This window comes from Jaculus jaculus, chromosome 4 (genome assembly GCF_020740685.1).
Source record: "Jaculus jaculus isolate mJacJac1 chromosome 4, mJacJac1.mat.Y.cur, whole genome shotgun sequence".
Lineage (NCBI taxonomy): Eukaryota > Metazoa > Chordata > Mammalia > Rodentia > Dipodidae > Jaculus > Jaculus jaculus.
The window spans coordinates 60,017,481-60,038,738 of record NC_059105.1 but is presented as its reverse complement, the minus strand read 5'-3'; the positions used below and the strand labels follow the sequence as shown (position 1 = coordinate 60,038,738).

At 38.4% G+C, this 21,258-nt stretch overlaps 1 protein-coding gene across 1 annotated transcript in view; it reads right to left on the bottom strand.

Moving 5' to 3' along the window:
- Ccdc141 (coiled-coil domain containing 141) overlaps nucleotides 1-21,258 on the bottom strand; it is a 197,855-nt gene that overhangs the window by 101,824 nt on the left and 74,773 nt on the right. Inside the window, exon 6 of the mRNA XM_004660290.2 lies at nucleotides 17,425-17,541. Coding sequence (XP_004660347.2) covers nucleotides 17,425-17,541 — 117 coding nt within the window. The remainder of the gene's footprint in view (nucleotides 1-17,424; nucleotides 17,542-21,258) is intronic.

Sequence of the window (21,258 nt, the reverse complement as noted above, 5' to 3'; positions counted from 1 at the left end):
TACTCTGACCCGTGTAGATGAAGGATCGCCCTAGAGGAAATGGACTCTGCCATGCTCCTGGCATGCAGGGTTCAGTGCCCGTTGCCATCTGAACTATGCCTGCCCTGGGATGTTTCCTACATAGGCACAGACTGTAAAGGGGAAAGGCTGTAATGTTGTGTCGCCCTGGAATTAAAGAAATATGCAACTTACCCTTCTGGAAGAGAATCTCACCTTCATCCACGGGGAGCGGGCATGGGCAAGGGCGTAGAGCTGACCCTAGGAGTATACTTTTTATTTGAAACTTGCTATGGGCTAGAGAGATGGCTTAGTGGTTAAGCACTTGCCTGTAAAGCCTAAGGACCCCAATTTGAGGCTCGATTCCCCTGGACCCACGTTATCCAGATGCACAAGGGGGTGCAAGCATCTCGAGTTTGTTTGCAGTGGCTGGAAGCCCTGGCGTGCCCATTCTCTCTCTTTCTCTCTCTCTTTTTCTCTCTCTGTCACTCTCAAATAAATAAATAAATAATAAAATGTTAAAAAAAAATAACTTGCTAATTGGCTTGAGGCACAGTATTTATTTTCTGGGCTCTACCACCCACCCCACACCCCCAAGGGAAGTGACAATCCCATCACTTGGTGGGTGCTTCTGTAGTTACTTGTGCTAATGTGATGACGAATTGGTTGTCCTCAAACTCCTCCAGTTTGGTTCTTCTCCATATTGTTCATAAATAACCTTGCTGCGACTGGGAGTGACAGGCGATACTAGAAATGACAGTATTAACAAATTAATTTCTGAGTATGTCCTGCTGTTTTTCTCTCATTGTAGGAAAAAACAAAAAACAAAACAAAAAAAAAAAAAAAAAACAAGACCCAGACCCATGGATTGGAAGCTTCTGGTGTCCTGGTTTTCTTCAGTGTGTGTGGCCACTGAGTGGAGCCCATATGTCATCAGAGCAGAGCAGGCTGTTTGTTGCCAATGTGAAAGCGGGTGATGTGCGGCAAAATAAAGCTTTAAAGTCCAATCAGATCACAGTGAATATGAACATGAATCTTCAATGCAGTGATCACAACAGAAGTGCATTTAATTTTTCATCCTTAGTTCAAAATAGTTTTTAGGAAAAATCTTAGGCGGGAGGCTGGAGACACATTTCCCCCAAATATGTGTTTTCTAACAACCATTTTTTTTTTTTTTCCAAAATCTTGTCCTTGCTAAATTTCTTAGTTTTCTTGTTCCTGTCATCCATTTTCTTTTAGCTAATTAAGTACTTGAGCTAGATTAATGAAGAGGTTGGGGAGTGGTTTCAGTAGTTAAAGGCCTTTTCTTGCAAAGCCTGTCAGCTCCAGTTCAGTTCCCCAAAAGCACAAAGTGGTAAGTGTGTCTGCAGTTCCTTAGCAGTGGCAAGAGTCCTTGGCATGTCCATGCTTTCATTCTCTCTTTCTCTCAAGGAAATAAATATTGTAAAAATTAAAAAGAGCCTCATTGCAAAAAGTATTTTCATTTAACACATTTCAGATTGAGCTATAGGCTAGCAAGGCAGTTCTAGTTTATATTAATTTCTTCAAAGGTCTTACTTTTTCATCTTGTTAAAATTTTTTTTTTTGGTTACTTTTATTTATTTGAGAGTGACAGACAGAGTGAGAAAGAGGCAGAGAGAGAGAGAGAGAGAATGGGAGCACCAGGGCTTCAGCCCTGCAAACGAACTCCAGATGGGTGTGCCCCCTTGTGCATCTGGCTAAAGTGGGTCCTGGGGAATTGAGCCTCGAACCGTGGTCCTTTGGCTTCACAGGCAAGCGCTTAACCGCTAAGCCATCCCTCCAACCCTTACTTTTTCATCTTTAGAGAATCTATTGGAAATATCTTTAGGAGTTCTGTAAGTGAATACTACTCACTTATAGAGATGTCCATACATGAAATAAGTTAAATTAATAGAAGGAAGCAAGTGCTTATGCTTTACCCACAATGGACATAGACATTATAATAGTAGTCTTAAATCTGATTGTTATGATCTCATGGGAAAGTTTTGAAACCACTTTATTTTTTGGTTCACCCATATCCAATGAACAATTCACATATAATCATACCCATAAATGGACTGCATAGTCATGGTAACATTATGTTTAAAACTCAACAAATTTGACTGTTGAAAACTCCATCCTTGTCTTAATGATTTCTAATCCTAAGATTTAACTCTAGTTTTTTTTGTTGTTGTTGACTTTTTGTTTGTGTTGTTTTCTGGCTTTTTTCGAGGTAGGGTTTCACTCTAGTCCAGGCTGACCTGGAATTCACTATGTAGTCTCAGAGTGGTCTCGAACTCATGGTGATCTTCCTACCTCTGCTTCCTGAGTGCTGGGATTAAAGGCATGTGTCACCACATCCAACTTTAACTCTAGTTTTATAAGTTCAGTGGAAGATACAATGCCAGATAAAATCCTTGCCTTTATACTGTTGGACTGACTCAGATATCAATCCATTATTATTTGAGCCATCCCTGATGCAATGTTGGATATTGTCCTGATTCACAAGAAGGAACCACAGAGCTCTGGTTTTATTCTTTCATCACACCACTATCTAAGACAAAAGGGCCATGGTTTGAAAAGTAAAACTAAAAATAGGAAAGAAACTGTTGAGGCCTAGGACAGTTTATGTATAATCAAATTTGTTCATGTTTTTCTCTCCTAAACTTTACATATATATAGTTATTTTAAATTTTCCTTGTGAATTTTATAGCCATATGCATAATAGATGTATATTCTGCCTTTATTATAGAAGGAGACAATACAATAATGGAATGAAGAACTCATTTGTCGTCTGACAACACTGTAGTCAAGACAGGAATTTCTTCAACTCACCTCTCTGTAGCCTCTGGTTTTCAGCTTGTCATTAGGACAAGCATCATTATCTTTCATGCTATACTCAATAGCCTCTGAAGAAGCAGCAAATGGTGCTGGAATACTATGGTTTCATAAGTACCATATGCTGAATGTGGAACAATCTAGAAAGCATTGCTCAGCACTTTTTAAGTACACCTCACTAACACAAAAGAGGTCATTGTGAGCTCAAGTAGGAACCCAAACAAGTGCTTAGTGGAAAGTGCCATCATTTCTGACTTGGAGAATCTGAGTAATCCTCTCACTGGATTGTAAACTTGGGCAGTAGTTCTAACTGGTGAGCTTAGAGGTGGTAATTGGCAGAAGCCAGGGATGGGGCCTAGGAAGAGGCAGTCCTGTCTGAGCAATGACGCAAGGCAAGGAGGATAGTCTGCAATCATTAGAGAAACAGAACTAGTATAAGTGTGAAGAATCAATAAGCATTCCCTGCAGGCAACAATGTCTGAAACCAGAACCAATGATTAGGAGTTACCAAGGCAAATGAGAACAGGAGGTAGGTGGCAGGGCAGAGAATGACTGAGAAAACCGGGATTCAGAGTGGATACACACAGCGAGGGAGGCAGGAAGGGTGGGAGCCAGAACAGTGGATGAAGGCTTAACTGGAAATGAAAGGAAAGGGCAGGTAGAAGAAAAAGAGAAGACAAAAGTTTAGATACAGAAGAACTAAGCAGTTTTGACTCAAGGGAAAGCCTAACTCCTAACAGGTGATAAATTAAGCAATTTTTAAGGCAGAGAATAGGTAAAATGTCTTTCAGTTTAGTTTTGAAGTTTTATTATTTGTTTGCAAGGCAAGAGGGGGGAAGAAGGAAGAGGGGAAAGAGACAGAATGGGCACATTAGGGCATCTTGCCATGCAGACGAAGTACAGATGCACTTTTGCACATCTGGCTTTTTGTGGGTTCTGGGGAATTGAGCCCAGGGCCATCAGGCAAGTGCCTTGAACCACTGAGCAACCTCTCCAGCTCAATACACTACAACACTAATTGCCTCAGACTCTCTCAGAATGAAGACAACAGAGAAAGTGAGTGATTGAGTATCCAGCACCCTGATGGCAGCCCTTGTGGGCCAGGCACAAGCCACCACACAGGGAAGAGGGAAAGGCATGGGGGTAATAAGGACATCCACTCTTCTGAGCGAGGCCATGGAGCAAGCAAGGTGGCCAGCATGGGAAGCTGGAGGAAGCTGAAAATAAAGCTGTTTGGAGCAAAAAAGATTAAAGAAATCTAAGGCCATGGTATTAAGTAAGTCACTGAGTGTTATAGTAACACAAGTAGGTCGTCGTGGTTTAGACATGATTAGGTTAAACCATAAGAACATGTCTTCATGGGCCTCCCTTTATAGCAGACTCAGTTTCAGTGCTACTATTATGTTTTTTGTTTGATTTGGTTTTTGAGGCAGGATCTCACTCTAACCTAGGCTGACCTAGGACTCACTCAGTAGTCAAGGCTGACCTCAAACTCACCGCAGTCCTCCTACCTCAGCTTCTCCTGTGATGGAATGAATGGCATGAGCCACCATGCTTGGCTGTTGTTACTATTATTATAGCAGTGTTACCATGCATTGAAAAAAAAGAAAAGTAACTGTGCCCGGCATGGTGGCACATAGCTTTAATCCCAGCACTGGGGAGGCAGAGGAAGGAAGATCACCATGAGTTTCAGGCCTCCCTGAGACTACATAGTGAAATCCAGGTCAGCCTGGGTGTAGCAGACAGATTTAGGTTCACAGATGAACTTCCAGATCAGACAGTTATAGAGGAAGGGATTTATTGATGCTTACAGATCCACAGGAAGTTCCATAATGGTAGAAGAAATGGGCCCCCTCTTAAAGGACTGGGCAAAAAGAGTAAAAGCTAAATGCCAAAAGCCAGACCACACAGCACACTTCAGGAACTCCAGCTAGGCACATGTTTCATATCTTTAGATTGAAATCTCAAACCCACCACCATACCTTAAAATCCACCCAGTGACACTGCTTCCAGCCTTGTGGCTGCAGATCCAAACTACAAGCTAACAAAACCTGAATATATTGGGGATCATCTATTCAAACGGTCACATTCCACGCCTGAGACTACATAGTGAAATCCAGGTCAGCCTGGGCTAGAGACCCTACCTTGAAAAATCAAAGCAAAGCAAAACAACAAAAAAAGAGTAACTGCAAAAAGCCAGCCTGAGGCCAGGGAAATGGTTCAGTCAGTAAATTACTTGCCATAGAACTTGAGGACCTGAGTTTGAATCCCCAACCCCCACAGCCACATCCACATAAAAACCAGGTGTAGCAACATGTGCCTGTAATCCCAGCACTGGGAAGACAGAGCTAGCTGGGGCACAATGGCCAACTAATTTAACAGAAACAAATGGGTGAGCACCATTTTCTGAGACAACTATCTCAAAAAGTAAGGTGGAAACCAACTGAGAAATACACCTGATATTGGCTTCCAGACTTCACACGCACACATATACCCACAGCCATATGCATACACATACAAAGAAAAAGTGATGCTTTGTGGGAATGTCTATGAGGCATGATGAGTGGTAAAGATGATGAAGAAAGATGAGGAAGTTAAAGAGGAAGAAGAAGAAGGCAAAAACTAAAAAGTTTAAGACAAAAATTAATGCTTTTGCTGAGCATTTAAACATAACGAGCTGAAGATTCCATAAACCAAGTGACAGCAGGTGGTTTTAAACCTAGTGATTACCATCCATAATAATTTCTATTTTCTGAATGCATCCCTTTCCTAAGTGGGCATAAATGCTTCTGAAGGACTTTCTAAATTCAAATTTCCCTTGGAAATGAAAGGATATGGCTCACTGGGCTTTAAATTAACCCACAAGTAATAGCAGGAATAGGGCTAGCAATTGGAAATCCCATCGCTTTGTGCATTTTCTCAACTCTCACTGGCAATTCAATACTATTTATACATATTTTGCCTGTTAGTAATGATATTGTTTCTAATTTATGATCTGTGAAAAATGACATCTGCTTATAATTGGGAAGTTCATTTAAAAATCAGACAAGTAAAACAAATTATTCGCTGAAATGAAGACAGAGGAATGGTGACAATCATGCAGGTGTTGTACTGTTTGGAGAACTCATTAGTTTCTGTCTTGAGACATTTCATTTTACATTTTTTTTTAATTTTAGGAAACATTATAGAAGAAGCAGATTATTTTTTAGTTTATGGTTTTTCTTTATAGACATCAGATATGTGGGCCAACCTACAGAAGCATATGTTTTAGGCCCACTTTTCAATTTCTTCACATATGTTCAGTGAAGGATTTAGGGGACATAATGAAAGTCTAAACAGTAAAATAGTGGGTTTCTTTATATAGGTTCATATTGCCACAATGGAAGTACACTATTCCACAGTGTTTGTGAAACACACTTGGGAAATATTTGGATAGCCTGAAAATGATGGTTTTATGAACTTGGGATGTTGTTCCTTACCTCCCGAACCACCCAGGAAACCTCCAAGAAGTTCCCTTTCCCTGAAGTGTTGCTTCCAGGAGACATATACATGGTTTTCAGAGGAGCAATCAGAAATGTTAAATACTTGCTTCTTAACCTTTGGTCACCTGAGTCATCCTGTCTGAGAACAAACACAAGCGACCAAGAAATCGGCTCCTGCACTGGGGCAGCCTTGTGCACACCAAAGACTTATTTAGATTCCATGTTGGTTTTAACATTAATGATGGGTTGGGCCTCTGTCACTTATACTTCTAGCCTAAATATGTTTTTTTTTTTTCTTTTTATGTTTGTCACTCAGAGAGATCAGAGGCTTGTAATGGCATCATTACATGGAGGCTTATTGGAAGTAGAGATACTGCTAGGCACGTCCCTGAACCTGGTACATCTGAATCTTTATCTTAAACTCCCCAGGTAATTCATGCATACATTGGCCTTTGAGAAGCAAGAATAAGATGAGAAAGAAACAAAGGAGCGAAGACCACAAAGAAGACTTGCTATGACCTCATCTTACATGTAGAAAATCCAGTGCAATACTCAAAAACCTATGAGAGCTAATAAATAAGATCCGAGTTGCAGAGTGCCATAGTAATACCAAAATAGGTCCACTATGTTTCCATAGACCAGCAATGATCAATCTGACAAAGAAATTAAGAAAACAATTTCATTAGTGTAGCATCAAGAAGAATGAACTATTAGAAATAAATTTGACTTTTTAAAAAAGTGAAATTTATTTATTTATTTGCAATGAATGATAGATAGAGAGAAGACAAACAGAAAGAATGGGCATGCTAGGGTCTCAAGCCACTGCAACTGGATTCCAGATGCATGTGCCACTTTGTGCATCTGGCTCCATGTGGGTACAGGGGAATCAAATCAGGGTCATTAGGCTCTGCAGGTAAGTGCCTTAACTGCTGAAGCTCTCTCTAGCCCTAAATTTAACTACTGAATGTACAAAACTAGTACACTGAAAATGACAAAAGGTGATTGAAAAATGGGGGGGGGGATAAATAAATAGAAAGACTTTGATTATGGACTAAAGAATTAATATTGTTAAGATGGCAGTAATCCTTCAAACCACCTATAGATACAAAGTATCCCTATGGGATCACAGGGTATTTTTCATGAAATTGAAAGGCTTAATTTAATATTCATGTGCAGTTTCAGGGGCGTCTGAATAGCCAGGACAATCTTTTGAAAAGGAGGAACACAATTAAAGAGCTCACACTTCCAACTTTCAAATTTTTACAGGTCCAGTAATTAAACTAGTGTGGTATGTTAGCATAAGAATAGACATATATGGTTCGTTAGCATAAGAATGGATATACTGGTCAATGGAATAGAAGTGACAACTCAAAAATAAGCCCAAACATCTGTGGCCAATTAATTTTTGATCATGGTACCGAGATCATTTGAACAGGAAAAAAAAGAGCTTCTTTAAGCTACTGAATTGCAGGGACAATTGAACATCCCTTTGTGAAAGAATGAAGTTAACCCCCTGCTTCCTGTGCTACACAAAAGTTAACACAGTATGGAAGAAAGAACTAGATATAAGAGTTAAACCTACAACACTCTTAGAAAGAATGATAGGCACAAATCTTCATGACCTTGGATTTGGCATGAGTTTCTCAGATATGATTCCAAAAACATAAGCAATGCCATTTAAAATAGATAAATTGGACTTTATCAAAATTAAAAGCTCTGTGTGTGTGTGTGTGTATGTGTTGTGTACACATGTGCCTTGGTGCATGCGTGGAAATTGGAGGACAATCGTGCTGTGTCCTGGTGTTCTTCAATCTTGTTTGAGACAGGGACTGTCTTATTGTTTGTCACTTGAGCTACCAGACCTGCTGTCCCACAAGTTTAGGCACTCTCTTGGCTCCGCCTCCCCCCCCCACTGCTCTAGGTGTGTTGGGATAACCGATGCATGTGCTACTTGTGTCCTGGGTTCCAGAGCGCCACTCTGGTCAGTAGGCTTGTGCAGCAAGCTCTGTTAACAACTGAGCCATCTACCTGGCCCAACATTAGAACTTTAAAAATATATGTTTTATTTTTATTTATTTGACAGAGAGAGAGAGAGAATGGGTGCTTCAGGGCCTCCAGCCACTGCAAATTAACTCCAGATGCATGTGCCATCTTGTGCATCTGGTTAATGTGGGTCCTAGGGAATTGAACCTGGGTTTGTAGGCAAGTGCCTTAATTGCTAAGCCATCCCTCCAGTCCCCAACATTAGAACTTTTGTTTATCCAAAGATGCTGGGGTAAAGTGTCTATATGAATATTTCCCTAGAGAAGTTATACACATTTGGTCAGTTAGCACATGAAAAGATCCATAATATTATTATTTTGTTAGGTAAGTGCAAATAATCACAAGGAAGTAGCAATTCACACACACCCCAAGATGGATATAAAATACATAAACAAACAAACAAACAAAATGGAAATGGCAAGTGTGGATGAGGACATTGAGAAAATAGAACCGTTGGGAATATAAAATGGCACAGCTTGAAGACAGTGTAGTGATTTTTCAGTGACTTAAACAGAAATACCACACAGCACAGGAGTTCTACTCTAAGGACATTTGTTAAAGAACAGAAAATAGGTGTTTATAGAAAGATATGTAGGTGAATGTTCCTTGCAGCACTATTGACAGTAGACACAAGGTGTAAATAACTCAAATATTTGTCGGGTAATTGATGAATAAACAAAATATATTATATCCATGCAGTCGAACTTTATTCAGCCATAGAAAAAAATCATTAGCAATATATGCCACCAGGTGGACAGGGCTGGAAAATAGGAAAAGAGAAAGAAGCAAATCACAAAAGGAAGGAGGAAGCAAGAAATGGGTACTACTGTGTGCTTCATGACCATAGTGTCCCTTTCAGGGTCATGCAAATTATCATGACTAGATTTTGACAACATTGAGAATTTGCAAAAATGTCACAAAGTATAAATTTTGTATTCCTTTTATTCATTTTTCCTTTTCAAAAGTCCCTTATTTTTTTTAAGCACTGTTTTGTATAAACATATTCCATTCTTAAAACACTTAGACAGGTTGGATGTAATTATTACATGTTTTTTTATAAAAGAAAAGTAAAACTGGTCCAACTACCCAGAAACTTTGACCAAGATTGTACCAGAAGTGGGGCTGGGGAGATGGCTCAGCTGCTAAGAGCACTTGCTGCACAAGCATAGGAACCTATGCTTGAGTGCCACCACCAATGGAAAAGCCATGAGTAGTGGCATATGCCTGGAACCCCAGAGCTCAGATGGTGAAAATGAGGAATCATCAGGCCTCACTGGTCAGCCAGTTTAACTGAAAAATGGTGCAAAGTCCATGTTCAGGGAGAGTAATGAAAGAGGACACCTGACACATGTATGTATATAGAGCACACATATCTGCACACACACATGTATATACCATGCATAACACACAACACATACACCTACATACATACACACACACACATACTTCATACTCAAAAATTGTATCAGAAGTAGGCAGCGATTCAGGAAATTAACTATAGGTTCCTTTGACCCACATCTGCCATGTTGTTCAGTGCCCAGGTTGGCCTACCCCATGCCTTTCTCTAAGACAAGTCTTGCTATCTCAAATATATTTCTACAGGGTTTGGTTACATGGACTCATTTAAAAAGATTTAAAGCAAGCATGAGAATGAGGGCAATGCTTATGGCGTAACTCTAACTGCAAATCACATTACAAACAAACCCATGCCAACATGAAGTTTTAGAACACCTAATTGTATCTGTTTTTTTTTATATTTCCTTTCAATGAGAAAAAATATAGATACCCACATATTGTGCATAATTTTAAATTCCTTTGTTTAGTCTTATGTATTCTTTGATTTTTTTCCAAAATGATAAGGTAGTATTCCATCAGAAAATAATATAATAAACATATTTTAAAGAGCCCCTTGTATTTGCTGTGTCTATGCTAAGTATTTATTTGACTTATCCAAATAAACTTGCAGAAGATTCTGTTTTACTTCCTTTTCTCATATTTATAATTATTTTTTAACTTCAACATTAACTTTTTTTTTCCTTTAAATGAAGTTACCATGGCACCTAAACATGAGTATTTTTGAAAAGCTAGTCTCATAATATTATCTGAAGGAACTTGGGGCCAAGATCACAAATCCAATTTATACAATCATTCAGCAACAACTGGAAACTATCTTTAATGACTTGGAAAATCGGATTAGATGATGAACCATGGAAGATGGTTTTGATCTTGAAGCTGAGGAATTAAAAGACTGATGATTTTTCTATACAAATTCCAGTTTGCTTCCCTCTCGGAACTGTACAGACAGTTGTTAATGAAGGGCTTTATAAAACCTATAAACTCATCTATCAAAACAAGGAGCACATTGGCATGCACGAAGACTGGAATAAAACCCCTAAGTGACATTTAAATTTTAACATTCATGCAATCTTCTTGAAGAAATTGTTGAAACATTGGTGCTGACTCCAGAGGTTGATGGAGGAATCTGAAATTCTACATTCCTTTTGAAAAATATTTTTATTTATTTGAGAGAGAGAGACAAAAGAAAGAGGCAGACAAAAAGGGAGTGAATATGGGCATGCCAGGTTCTCCTGCTACTGCAAACAAACTTCAGATTCATGTGCCACTTTGTGCATCTGGTTTTACATGGGTACTGGGGAATTGAACTGGGGCCATCAGGCTTTGTAAGTAACTGGCTTTAACTGCTAAGCCATCTCTTCAGCCCAGATTCTATATTTCTTTTTTTTTAAATTTTTTTGGTCATTTTTATTTATTTATTTGACAGTGACAGAGATAGAGAAAGAGAAAGGCAGATAGAGAGAGAGAGAGAGAATGGGTGCGCCAGGGCCTCCAGCCACTTCAAATGAACTCCAGACGCATGTGCCCCCTTGTGCATCTGGCTAATGTGGGTTCTGGGGAACAGAGCCTTGAACCGGCATCCTTAGGCTTCACAGGCAAGAGCTTAACCACTAAGCCATCTCTCCAGCCCTATATTTCTTTTTTAAGATATATTTTGTTTGCTTATTTATTTGAGAGAGAGAAAGAGGTAGAGAGGTAGTGAAAAAAAGAAAGAGAATGGCCATGCCAGGGCCTCCAGCCACTGCAAATGAACTCCAAATGCATGCACCTCCATGTACACCTGGCTTATGTGAGTCCTGGGGAATTGAACAAGGGCCCTTTGGCTTTGCAGACAAATGACTTAACCACTAAGCCATCCCTCCATCCCTGCCTATATTCATTTCATTTCATTTATTTATTTAAGAGAGAAAGAGGCCAATAGACAGGTAATGGGTGCCCCAGGGCCTTTAGCCACTGCAAAGGAACTCCAGACACATTCACTACCTTGTGCATCTAGCTTACATGGGTACTGGGGAATGAAAACTTGGTTTGAGGCTTCACGGGTAAATATCCTAACCACTAAGCCATCTCTCCAGCCCTATATTTCTTTTTTAAGATATATTTTGTTTGCTTATTTATTTGAGAGAGAGAAAGAGGTAGAGAGGTAGTGAGAAAAAGAAAGAGAATGGCCATGCCAGGGCCTCCAGCCACTGCAAATGAACTCCAAATGCATGCACCTCCATGTACACCTGGCTTATGTGAGTCCTGGGGAATTGAACAAGGGCCCTTTGGCTTTGCAGACAAATGACTTAACCACTAAGCCATCCCTCCATCCCTGCCTATATTCATTTCATTTCATTTATTTATTTAAGAGAGAAAGAGGCCAATAGACAGGTAATGGGTGCCCCAGGGCCTTTAGCCACTGCAAAGGAACTCCAGACACATTCACTACCTTGTGCATCTAGCTTACATGGGTACTGGGGAATGAAAACTTGGTTTGAGGCTTCACGGGTAAATATCCTAACCACTAAGCCATCTCTCCAGCCCCAGATGCTATATTTCTAGTAACTCTCACATACTCCTCCTGCTATTGCCTGAGAGTGACACGTGACATAGAAAAGGCTATCTGTGTCCTAGAGGAAATAACTGCCATCTCAGAAAAGGTCTTGTTTTACCTCTAGAGGCACTCCCACTCAGACTGTGCCTCTTGAGTCTATGTCTCATTCCTCTCCTGCAGATTGTTAGCAGGGCAATCGGAAATGCTGGTCAGCTTAAGCTAGCATCTTGTTTGGGTTGTATCTCAATGGCCATCGATCAAGTCTCAAACTTTGATGCTTACGAGGACCAGGTGTGTAATATAATGGGTCGGAGGAGAGGTAGTAACATGAAGTGGTGGTGTCTGTGGCAAGCTTGAGTACACATGCTCTTAAAAAAAAAAAAAAAAAGTTGTAAGCAATACTGGGATCTAGCCAAATTTAAGCTTTTTCCTTTTGTAACCCAATGACCCCAAATAATTATGTTGGTTCTCTGGGAATGGGATCTAGATGTCAGTAATTTTTCAACACTCTGTTGTGTGGCCTGTATTGTTTTACTACAGTGTACAAATGATTCTGGCCTCCAAAGGCTCAACTTAAGGCTAGGAGACTCAAGTTGACTTATTATGTCATCCAAAGATGGTGGAAAATCACTCATGTCTGCTGTTTCCTTATCTGTTATATATGTAAAAGGCAAATATTTTTATACTCAGCAAGGAAAAGTATAGCTTAAATGATAACTCACAGTCTAATGTTTGTGGTGATACAGCTTCCCATGAGTCCCTCATGTTCCTGCAAGTGACCCCAGTCAATTTATTTGTTTCGCCATTTAGTCATCAGTGTGATAGACAGTAGCCAAATAGGACATTCTTCCAGTGACTGGAGACTGTTTGCCTAGACCAGCAGAATTCCTGCTTAGACTATTAGTAACTTTCTTTGGTCTATCTGTAATCCCCCTTGTTTGGGGTGACTCAATGCTTCTTTTACATGTTCCCAGAAAGCTCAGCTGAGAGTTTTTATGACAAGTATTTTGTCATAGCAAGAAAAAGCTAACACATTTCTTTAGCAGATCTGAAAGACAAGGGGGGCTGGGAGGTCTTCTGGGGCTACCTCCCCCAGCGTCAGGCATTTCTGCTGCTTCCCAACCTGAAGAAGTTTCCTTCCGGGTTCTGAACACGAATTCTTAAGAAATCAATCAGCCCTGAGATAACCCCTCTTAGGCTCTCTTCTGTGTTCATCACCTAGGACTGCTAAGTCTTTTGATCAACAGAGTGACTGATCTGCCTTGTTCTGGAAAGACTTCTCCTGGGGTACCAATCAAATCTCATGCAACTTCTCAAACCCTGTCTGTCCTGAAAGCTGGCTAGGGCAACCCAGAACAAATGTCTGTACGTCTTTACATTCACACTGATGAGGCTCTTGACCCTCATGATTCAGAGACCCTGTGTTCTCACACAACTAGTCATCTGGCTATTTGGATTATCTAGTGTCCAGACTAGAAGGTGCACCTCTAATCACCAAGTTACGCTTGAGTATTAGCTCTATTTTATTGATATAACTTAAGTAGCTATTCCGTATTTTGAGCATTTTATAAAGGTCATATTGAGATAGACAGTTCCATAGGCCAAACTTTTTGCAAAGCAAAATTTACATGGAAAAGAAGGTTCAATAGAAAGCAATAAAACATAAGTTCCCAGTGACTAAAATTTTTACAAATTTTCAAATTTTTGCTCAAAGATTTTTTTGTCTTGGTTTCCAAAGACAGTTTAGCTTGAAAACTGTATTCAACTTCTGCATGAAATTCTGAGTGATTCAAATCCTAAACAAAGCAGATAGACTTATCTAGAACATAATGGTATCTATTGGGAATTGGTACCCATCAGTGTATTTTGTTGAATAATAATAATAAAATATGTGATAATATGTAATAAAATATGAATAATAATAAAATATGTGATCATAAAATTTGAACTTCATCCACATAGTGGATTGCTATTTGCTAGGGAATATTAGATTAATAAGAAAATACTTGTAATAAATTAAATGGGGAAAAAAGCATGATTTTCATCTTGTATATCTCTAAGGTTATGCTGCAATACTTAATGATTTTCAATTGAAAGTTTCACTTTTATTTTCTGTATAGCTTTGAAATTTTCTAGGTATATTAAAAATCACATGTAAAGGTGGAGAGATGGCTTAGCAGTTAAGCACTTGCCTGTGAAGCCTAAGGACCTCAGTTCAAGGTTCAATTCCCCAGGACCCATGTAGGCCAGATGCACAAGGTGGCACATGCATCTGGAGTTTGCTTGCAGTGGCTGGAGGCCCTGATGTGCCCATTCTCTATCTATCTGCCTCTTTCTCTGTCTGTCTGTTGCTCTCACATGAATAAATGTATAATTTTAATAAAAAATCATATATATATATATTTTTAATCAGTAAGAAAATGAACAACCTCATTAAGAAACTAACTAAAACATACGCATCAACCTTAACATACACAACAAAATAAAGATATCATCAAAAAATGGAAATTCAAATTCAAATTAAATACCACCCATGAACTTAATCAGTTATTTCTACCTATTGCTGGTCAAATGACAAAATACTGGCAAGGGTGTGGAACAATAGCAATTCTTACTAATTGCTGGTAGAAATGCAAAATTTTGGAGCCATTTTGGAAGGGAGTTTTTAGTTTCTAACAAAGCTAGGTATACTCTTATTATGTGACTCAACAAATATATTTACTCAAATGAACTGAAACATCTAAGACCACACAAGTGTTTATGATAGCTTATTTGTCATTGTCCAAATATGGAAACAGCCAAGATATCCTTTAGCAAAGAATTGGATAAATAAACTTGTGATGTACAAAGATGATGGAAAATTAGTTATTGATAAGCAGAAACGAATGAGCAAATCATGAAAAACAATGTTAAAAGGCTACATATTGGGTGATTCCAACTATATTATATTCTGGAAAAGTCAAACTATGCGAATAGCCAAAAGATTATTGGTTTTCAGGAGTTGATGGAACACAGAGATATATACGCAGAACACAGAGAATTTTCTGGACAGTGAACTTATCTGTATGAGACTGATAGTGGGTATAGGTTGTTATCATTTATCCAAACTTATAGAATATACAACACCCAACACTAAACCCCAATGTAAATAGTGGACTTTAGATGATAATGATGTGTCCATTAAGGTCCATTGTAACAAATGCACCCCTCTAGAGGGAATGTTGACCAAGGGGTAAACCAAATGGGGTAGGAACAGGAAATACAGAGGAAGTCTCTGTACATTAATGCTTCTCAATTTTTCCCGAAAGCTAATAAAACTATTCAAAAAATATAAAGCCTATAGAAGTGTTACTACTTACATCTTAGGCCTATTATTTAAGTATAGTGATAGAAAGAACATCTATATGCTTTTCTACTTACATACATCAGATGTTCAAATGTAAACTGTGAATTGTGCCAGAAATTGTGCCCTACTAGAACCCAGGTCATATGTGAACAAATATTTAATTCCAAACCTTCCTTAGGGCTGTAAGAAAGCAGTTACTATAACTGCAGAGCATGTCTAAGAACATAAACACAATAGTTTTGTTCATACAGTTTAAAGGTAGCTATCATTTGCAATTCAACTCATTCCTTGTGCTTAGCATTAGGTAGAATTTTCACTGAAAACATTTGTAAGTGATACATGTAGAATAAATTATTGTATAACTTCCATGAAAAGTTGTGTCTACAAAAGTAACAGCTGAAAAATTTCAAAGAATTTAAAAAAGGAGCACATGACTGAACCAACAATCTTTTGTAACTGCATGTTTTTTAAACTATTTTATTTATTTAAGAAAGAGGGAGAGAGAATGGGCACAACAAGGCCTCTAGCCACTGCAAATAAACTCCAGCCACATATATCACCTTGTACATCTGGCTTACGTGGGTACTGGGTATTCGAACCTGTGTCTTTATGCTTTGCAGACAAGCATCTTAATTGCTAAGCCATCTCTCTAGCATGTAACTGCATGTTTTAACAGTTAAATATTCAAATCAGAATTTTTGAAAGTTCCCAGCATACTGCACTGTTCAAACACAAGAAAGATGCTAACACAAACTAACACAAAAGTGTTATCCCTAGAAAAAGACTTAAGTCTAGATAAATGCTCTCTACACCCCTTACCTCCATCAATGTACACATGCATAGTTCATTTGTCTTTCTCATTTTTCAGCTCTATGCAGTAGTGTTGGCCCATTGTTTTCAGACCTTCATGACTTGGCTAACTTCTAACTGCCTACCAACCATACTATTCATAGTACACAGTTTTCTATATCTTTATAGTGATTCATTGTTCCACTCAGTATAATGACAAGCTTGTGTTCTCTTGAAGATTAATATAAAGCACCTGTAAAGAATATTGCAAAGTGTTCATAGCCCCCACACATACAAAGAAGTTGATTTTCAAGTAACAAGGCACATTCCAGACAGGGGCCCTGGCAGCCCTTGCTCCGTTCGTTCATCTTGCTTCCAGCACTCCGTGATCTTATTTTTGTGCATTTCCCACACTTAGAAGTGATTGCCTGGCTGTCCGCCAGGACTTCTTGTGAAATAAGAAATCTGAAGCAAGTGAAGGAACTAGGAAAATGTAGATGTGAATAGTAATCAAACGATACCTGGAAATCTTAAAAGAGATAATGTAATAAGAACCCATTTTAGACAATTTTTAAAAGAAAGATAGCAAAGCATAATGTTTAAGAGCTATGAGCTTGAATTAGATGGAACCTAGAATAGCATTCTAACACTGGTTCTGACAAGATATTACCTTGAAAAATTACTTTGCCTCTCCAAGTCTGTTTTGTTTATTTAGATTCATGAAAAAAAGCACCCTTCAAGGGTTTTATGATCATTTAAATAATGTATCTCTTATACTTACTTAGTACAGTATCTGACAGACAGAACTTATGATATATACTTGAGGAAGCCACTTATTTATTCATTATTATTCTAAAGGCACAGTGAGTGGGTAGGGTCATTATAGCTAACTCTCTGTAGATCTTTTCTGTGTAATCAATGGATTATTCAGAGATGAGGTCTTTTCTTTCTTTAAGTTCCCCTGTAAATTTTTTTATCCAAGCATGTTCAAGAGAAATCCATGTATTCTTCTCTTATGTTAATTTAATGTCTCTTACCTTTGCTTTTCCTATCAGCTCCTCATGCTTACGAATGAGCTCCTCATTATCTGAAAGTGATGAGCCCAGACTTTGTTCCTGCAAATCCATAATGGTTTTCTGAAACCAATAAGAAACCTAGAAAAGACGGAACAAAGAGAGATCAAAATTTAAACAATCATCATAAATGAGTAAAATCTCAGAAATAAACCTGTAACCTTTTTTTTTTACATAAACTAATCATATACATCAATTTGATCTGAGTTATTTTCTCTTTATTTTAACTTATCCATGCTTAAAAGAAAAAAGACAAAGGAAACTCCATACAAGCATAAATTTTATTTAGCAGCTCAGTAGATTATGTGGCCTGAAGAGAAGAAATCAAAATCTTCTCAAAAGAAGAACCAAAGTATATTCCCTTGCAGTCTGTAAGTGGAAATCCAAATTAAACATGTAGTTGGAAAAGTTATTAAAATTCTTTTGGCTTTTTAAGTGGCTAAGGGCATGTATCAGATTTATGTATAGTTGATTTATGATCTATGTCATACACAGTATTAAAATAACAAATTTCAAATAATATAAGAAAAGAAATACATTTTTACTTCTTTATGCTAGAAATAGTATAGGCTCTTGTACCTGCTCAACAAGCACTTTACTGTGAACCTTGGTCCTTGGCTCCTAAAGCCCCATACTTCCAGTGATATTATTACTTGACAATTTCTAAGAGGTGCCATAACTTGACATTGGAGCTATGACTTGAGAATCCTAAACAAAGATCCCTCATTTTGAGTAAATAGAAGACAGTTTACTCTCCAGTCCTGTACAGTGTTCTACTCTTACTCACATTATAACTAAGCTAGCCAAGGTTGGTTGTTGATTTGAAGGCAACATCTTCACTTTTCTCACATCTATAACTAGAACAACATAAGTGAAATAAGTTTTGGAGAAGTCAAGCAGCTTTTATAGGGCTACATAGTAGGTGGTCGAGAGAGCATTTGTTTCCATGTCCATGGCATGCCAAAACCTAAAATCTCCACTGTACCCTGCTACCATGATTAAGTAACCTAAAGGCTTTTAGCTCTGTTACCTGGGGATATGACGGTAAACCACAAAAATGACACTGATACCCCATTCAAACTGGCATGCACATCCCAAAACTGACAGTGTATCTTTCTATAGACAAAGGTATCATGTCTACAATGGTCATAGCTTTCTTCTAACTCCAACAGCACAGAGAAATGTGTGAAGCAGGAAGCTAAAGAACAAACTAGACTAGTTCTCAAGTTTACACAAACCGACCACACACCACAGCAGTCAGAACCAGGATCTGGAATAGGACACCCAGGACATTATAGGGCTGATGTTACAAGTTTCTCCAGCTTTCTGCTAATGGCCATCTTTGTTAACCAAAATTTTGGTTCTTCAACAGTGCAAAGGAAAGAATCATAATGGCCCTATTTTAGTTTTTCATGTAAAATACACCTACCACATTTTATTCAGAATTCTTGGACAATTTATATATAATAGTCTCCTTATTTAAAGTATAGCATTTACATAGTTTCAATTCCTTGAGGTCACTTTTTTCCCCTGGTATACCTATTAGAATTAGGTGATATATACAATGTGCACATAAGAATCCACAGAGTATTTTATCAATAGCAATAAAATTTATTCATAGACTTTACTTTTTATAATATCATTTCTCACAAATGATCTTGAATCTATACAAAAGACATGTCCAGAGGAATTACTCAAGAGTTTTCCTCAAAGTGGATCATGTATATAACTAATTTTCAGAGATTTGTTTTATTATGTATTGGGGGTGAGTTTTATTTATTCCTAGCTACAGTAGGGTGGGCTAGAAATTTCAAGAATGCTTTGTTAATGGGACATCAAATATAGAAGCTTAATCCATGAAATGGGTATGAACAGGTGTTCACTAATCTCCAAAAACAGGTGAGAAGCCCAAACTCTCAGATATCCTATTAAATTTTGTGAGTCAAGAACTTGTCATCTAACACATACCAAAGGTTATGAAAAGCAGGGAGGAGTGAGCTGTTTTGATTTTAGAATGGGGCTGATTGACTTCACTCCACATATTTGGCTGATACTATTTCAGCCTCCAAAGGTTACTATCTTTTTTTTTTAATTTAATTAATTTATTTATTTATATGAGAGCGACAGACACAGGGAGAAAGACAGATAGAGGGAGAGAGAGAGAATGGGCATGCCAGGGCTTCCAGCCTCTGCAAACGAACTCCAGACGCGTGCGCCCCCTTGTGCATCTGGCTAATGTGGGACCTGAGGAACTGAGCCTCGAACCGGGGTCCTTAGGCTTCACAGGCAAGCGCTTAACCGCTAAGCCATCTCTCCAGCCCCAAAGGTTACTATCTTATAAGGAAATGCTATTATCCATAAAAGAATATTTTTGGAAATTTGTTATGATACTCAGTATATCCTGTCCACAGACCTGCCTGTCATATAGCATGCTAAAATTCCCTAGTTCTACAGATTTTTCCTTACAAGATGTACCCTAGAAAGAAACATAAAACAAGTTGGTGTAAATGTCAAAAGTAAGTAGATCATTGTGAGAGTGTTACATCTCATCATGAGGTGTTCATACACATGAGCAGCCTCATAGATCAGATTTAACACCTATGCTGTGGGATGCACACAAAAGAGGTTTCAGAGTTCTTCTAAAGTTAAAAAAAAAAAAGCCCTAAATAACCACAAGTATATAACACACTACTGCAATACCCAGTAAATCAGTCATTGCATCCCAATAAGTAGCTATTGCAGTCAGCTGCATATATATTCCAAGTGTTCCTTTCTAAGCTTTTAAATTGTACCAGTTGCTGTCAAAAAGCCTGGGTGATAAGTACTGTAAATGATGCATCAGGACTTCTCAGTAGAATATGTACCACGTAAAAGGATGAAATTGTAAGCCTTAGGTTGAGGCATGTGGAAAGGGAGAAGGAATTAAAACCATTGAAAGTGTAAACTGGAACTTTGTTCTAAGTACTGACAGGATACAGAGAAGAAGAAAAACATTTTCCTCTCTCGTCTCAGTTCCTACCATACATCTTGATATGTTTATGGTTACCCTAACAGTGTGTTGAGGCTTCTAGGTCTTCAAAAGAGACAGAAATAAGTCAGAGAGAAAACATGACAGGTCTATGGGAGACGTACTTCAGAGAGTGGAGAGAGGGAAAAAATGGTTGGTAAGGATGCAAAGGAGAAGTGGAGATGTTTAATGAAAACCAAGAGATATCCTGAACGTGAAAGTGCCAGAAAATTCTTCCAACTAGGTAGACTCGCATGAGACAACAGAGGAGCCACTATCTGAACATAGCCACTGACTGCTTAGACAAGTCCAAGCTGAAATGTGCTGTATGTTAGATTAAATATCTTTCCACTTTTTATGTGGCCTTTTACTTTTTATAACATTTCTATTTTACTTTTCTAATGACCATGGGAATATTTTAAAATTGCATAGATAGGTTGCATTATATTTTTATTAGCTGGCTATACTACTCAAGGAGGTTCCATTAAATGTTAAATATAAATTTAAGGACTAAGATTCTGCATGATGGCTCACTCCATAAAATGCTTGCCTAGCAAGCCTGAGGATCTTAGTTAAGCCCCTAATGCTTACATAAAAATGTCAGGGTTGGTGGCACATGCTGTAATCCCACTTGTGGAGAGACAGACAGAAGGATTCCTTAGCTTGTTAGACAGCTAGTCTAGCTTAATTGGTGAGGTCACAGTGAGTGAGAGAGTCTGTCCCAAAAAAGAGGTGATGGTGCTCTTAAGGATGACAGCTGAAGCTGTACTTTGGCCTCCCTAAGGACAGGT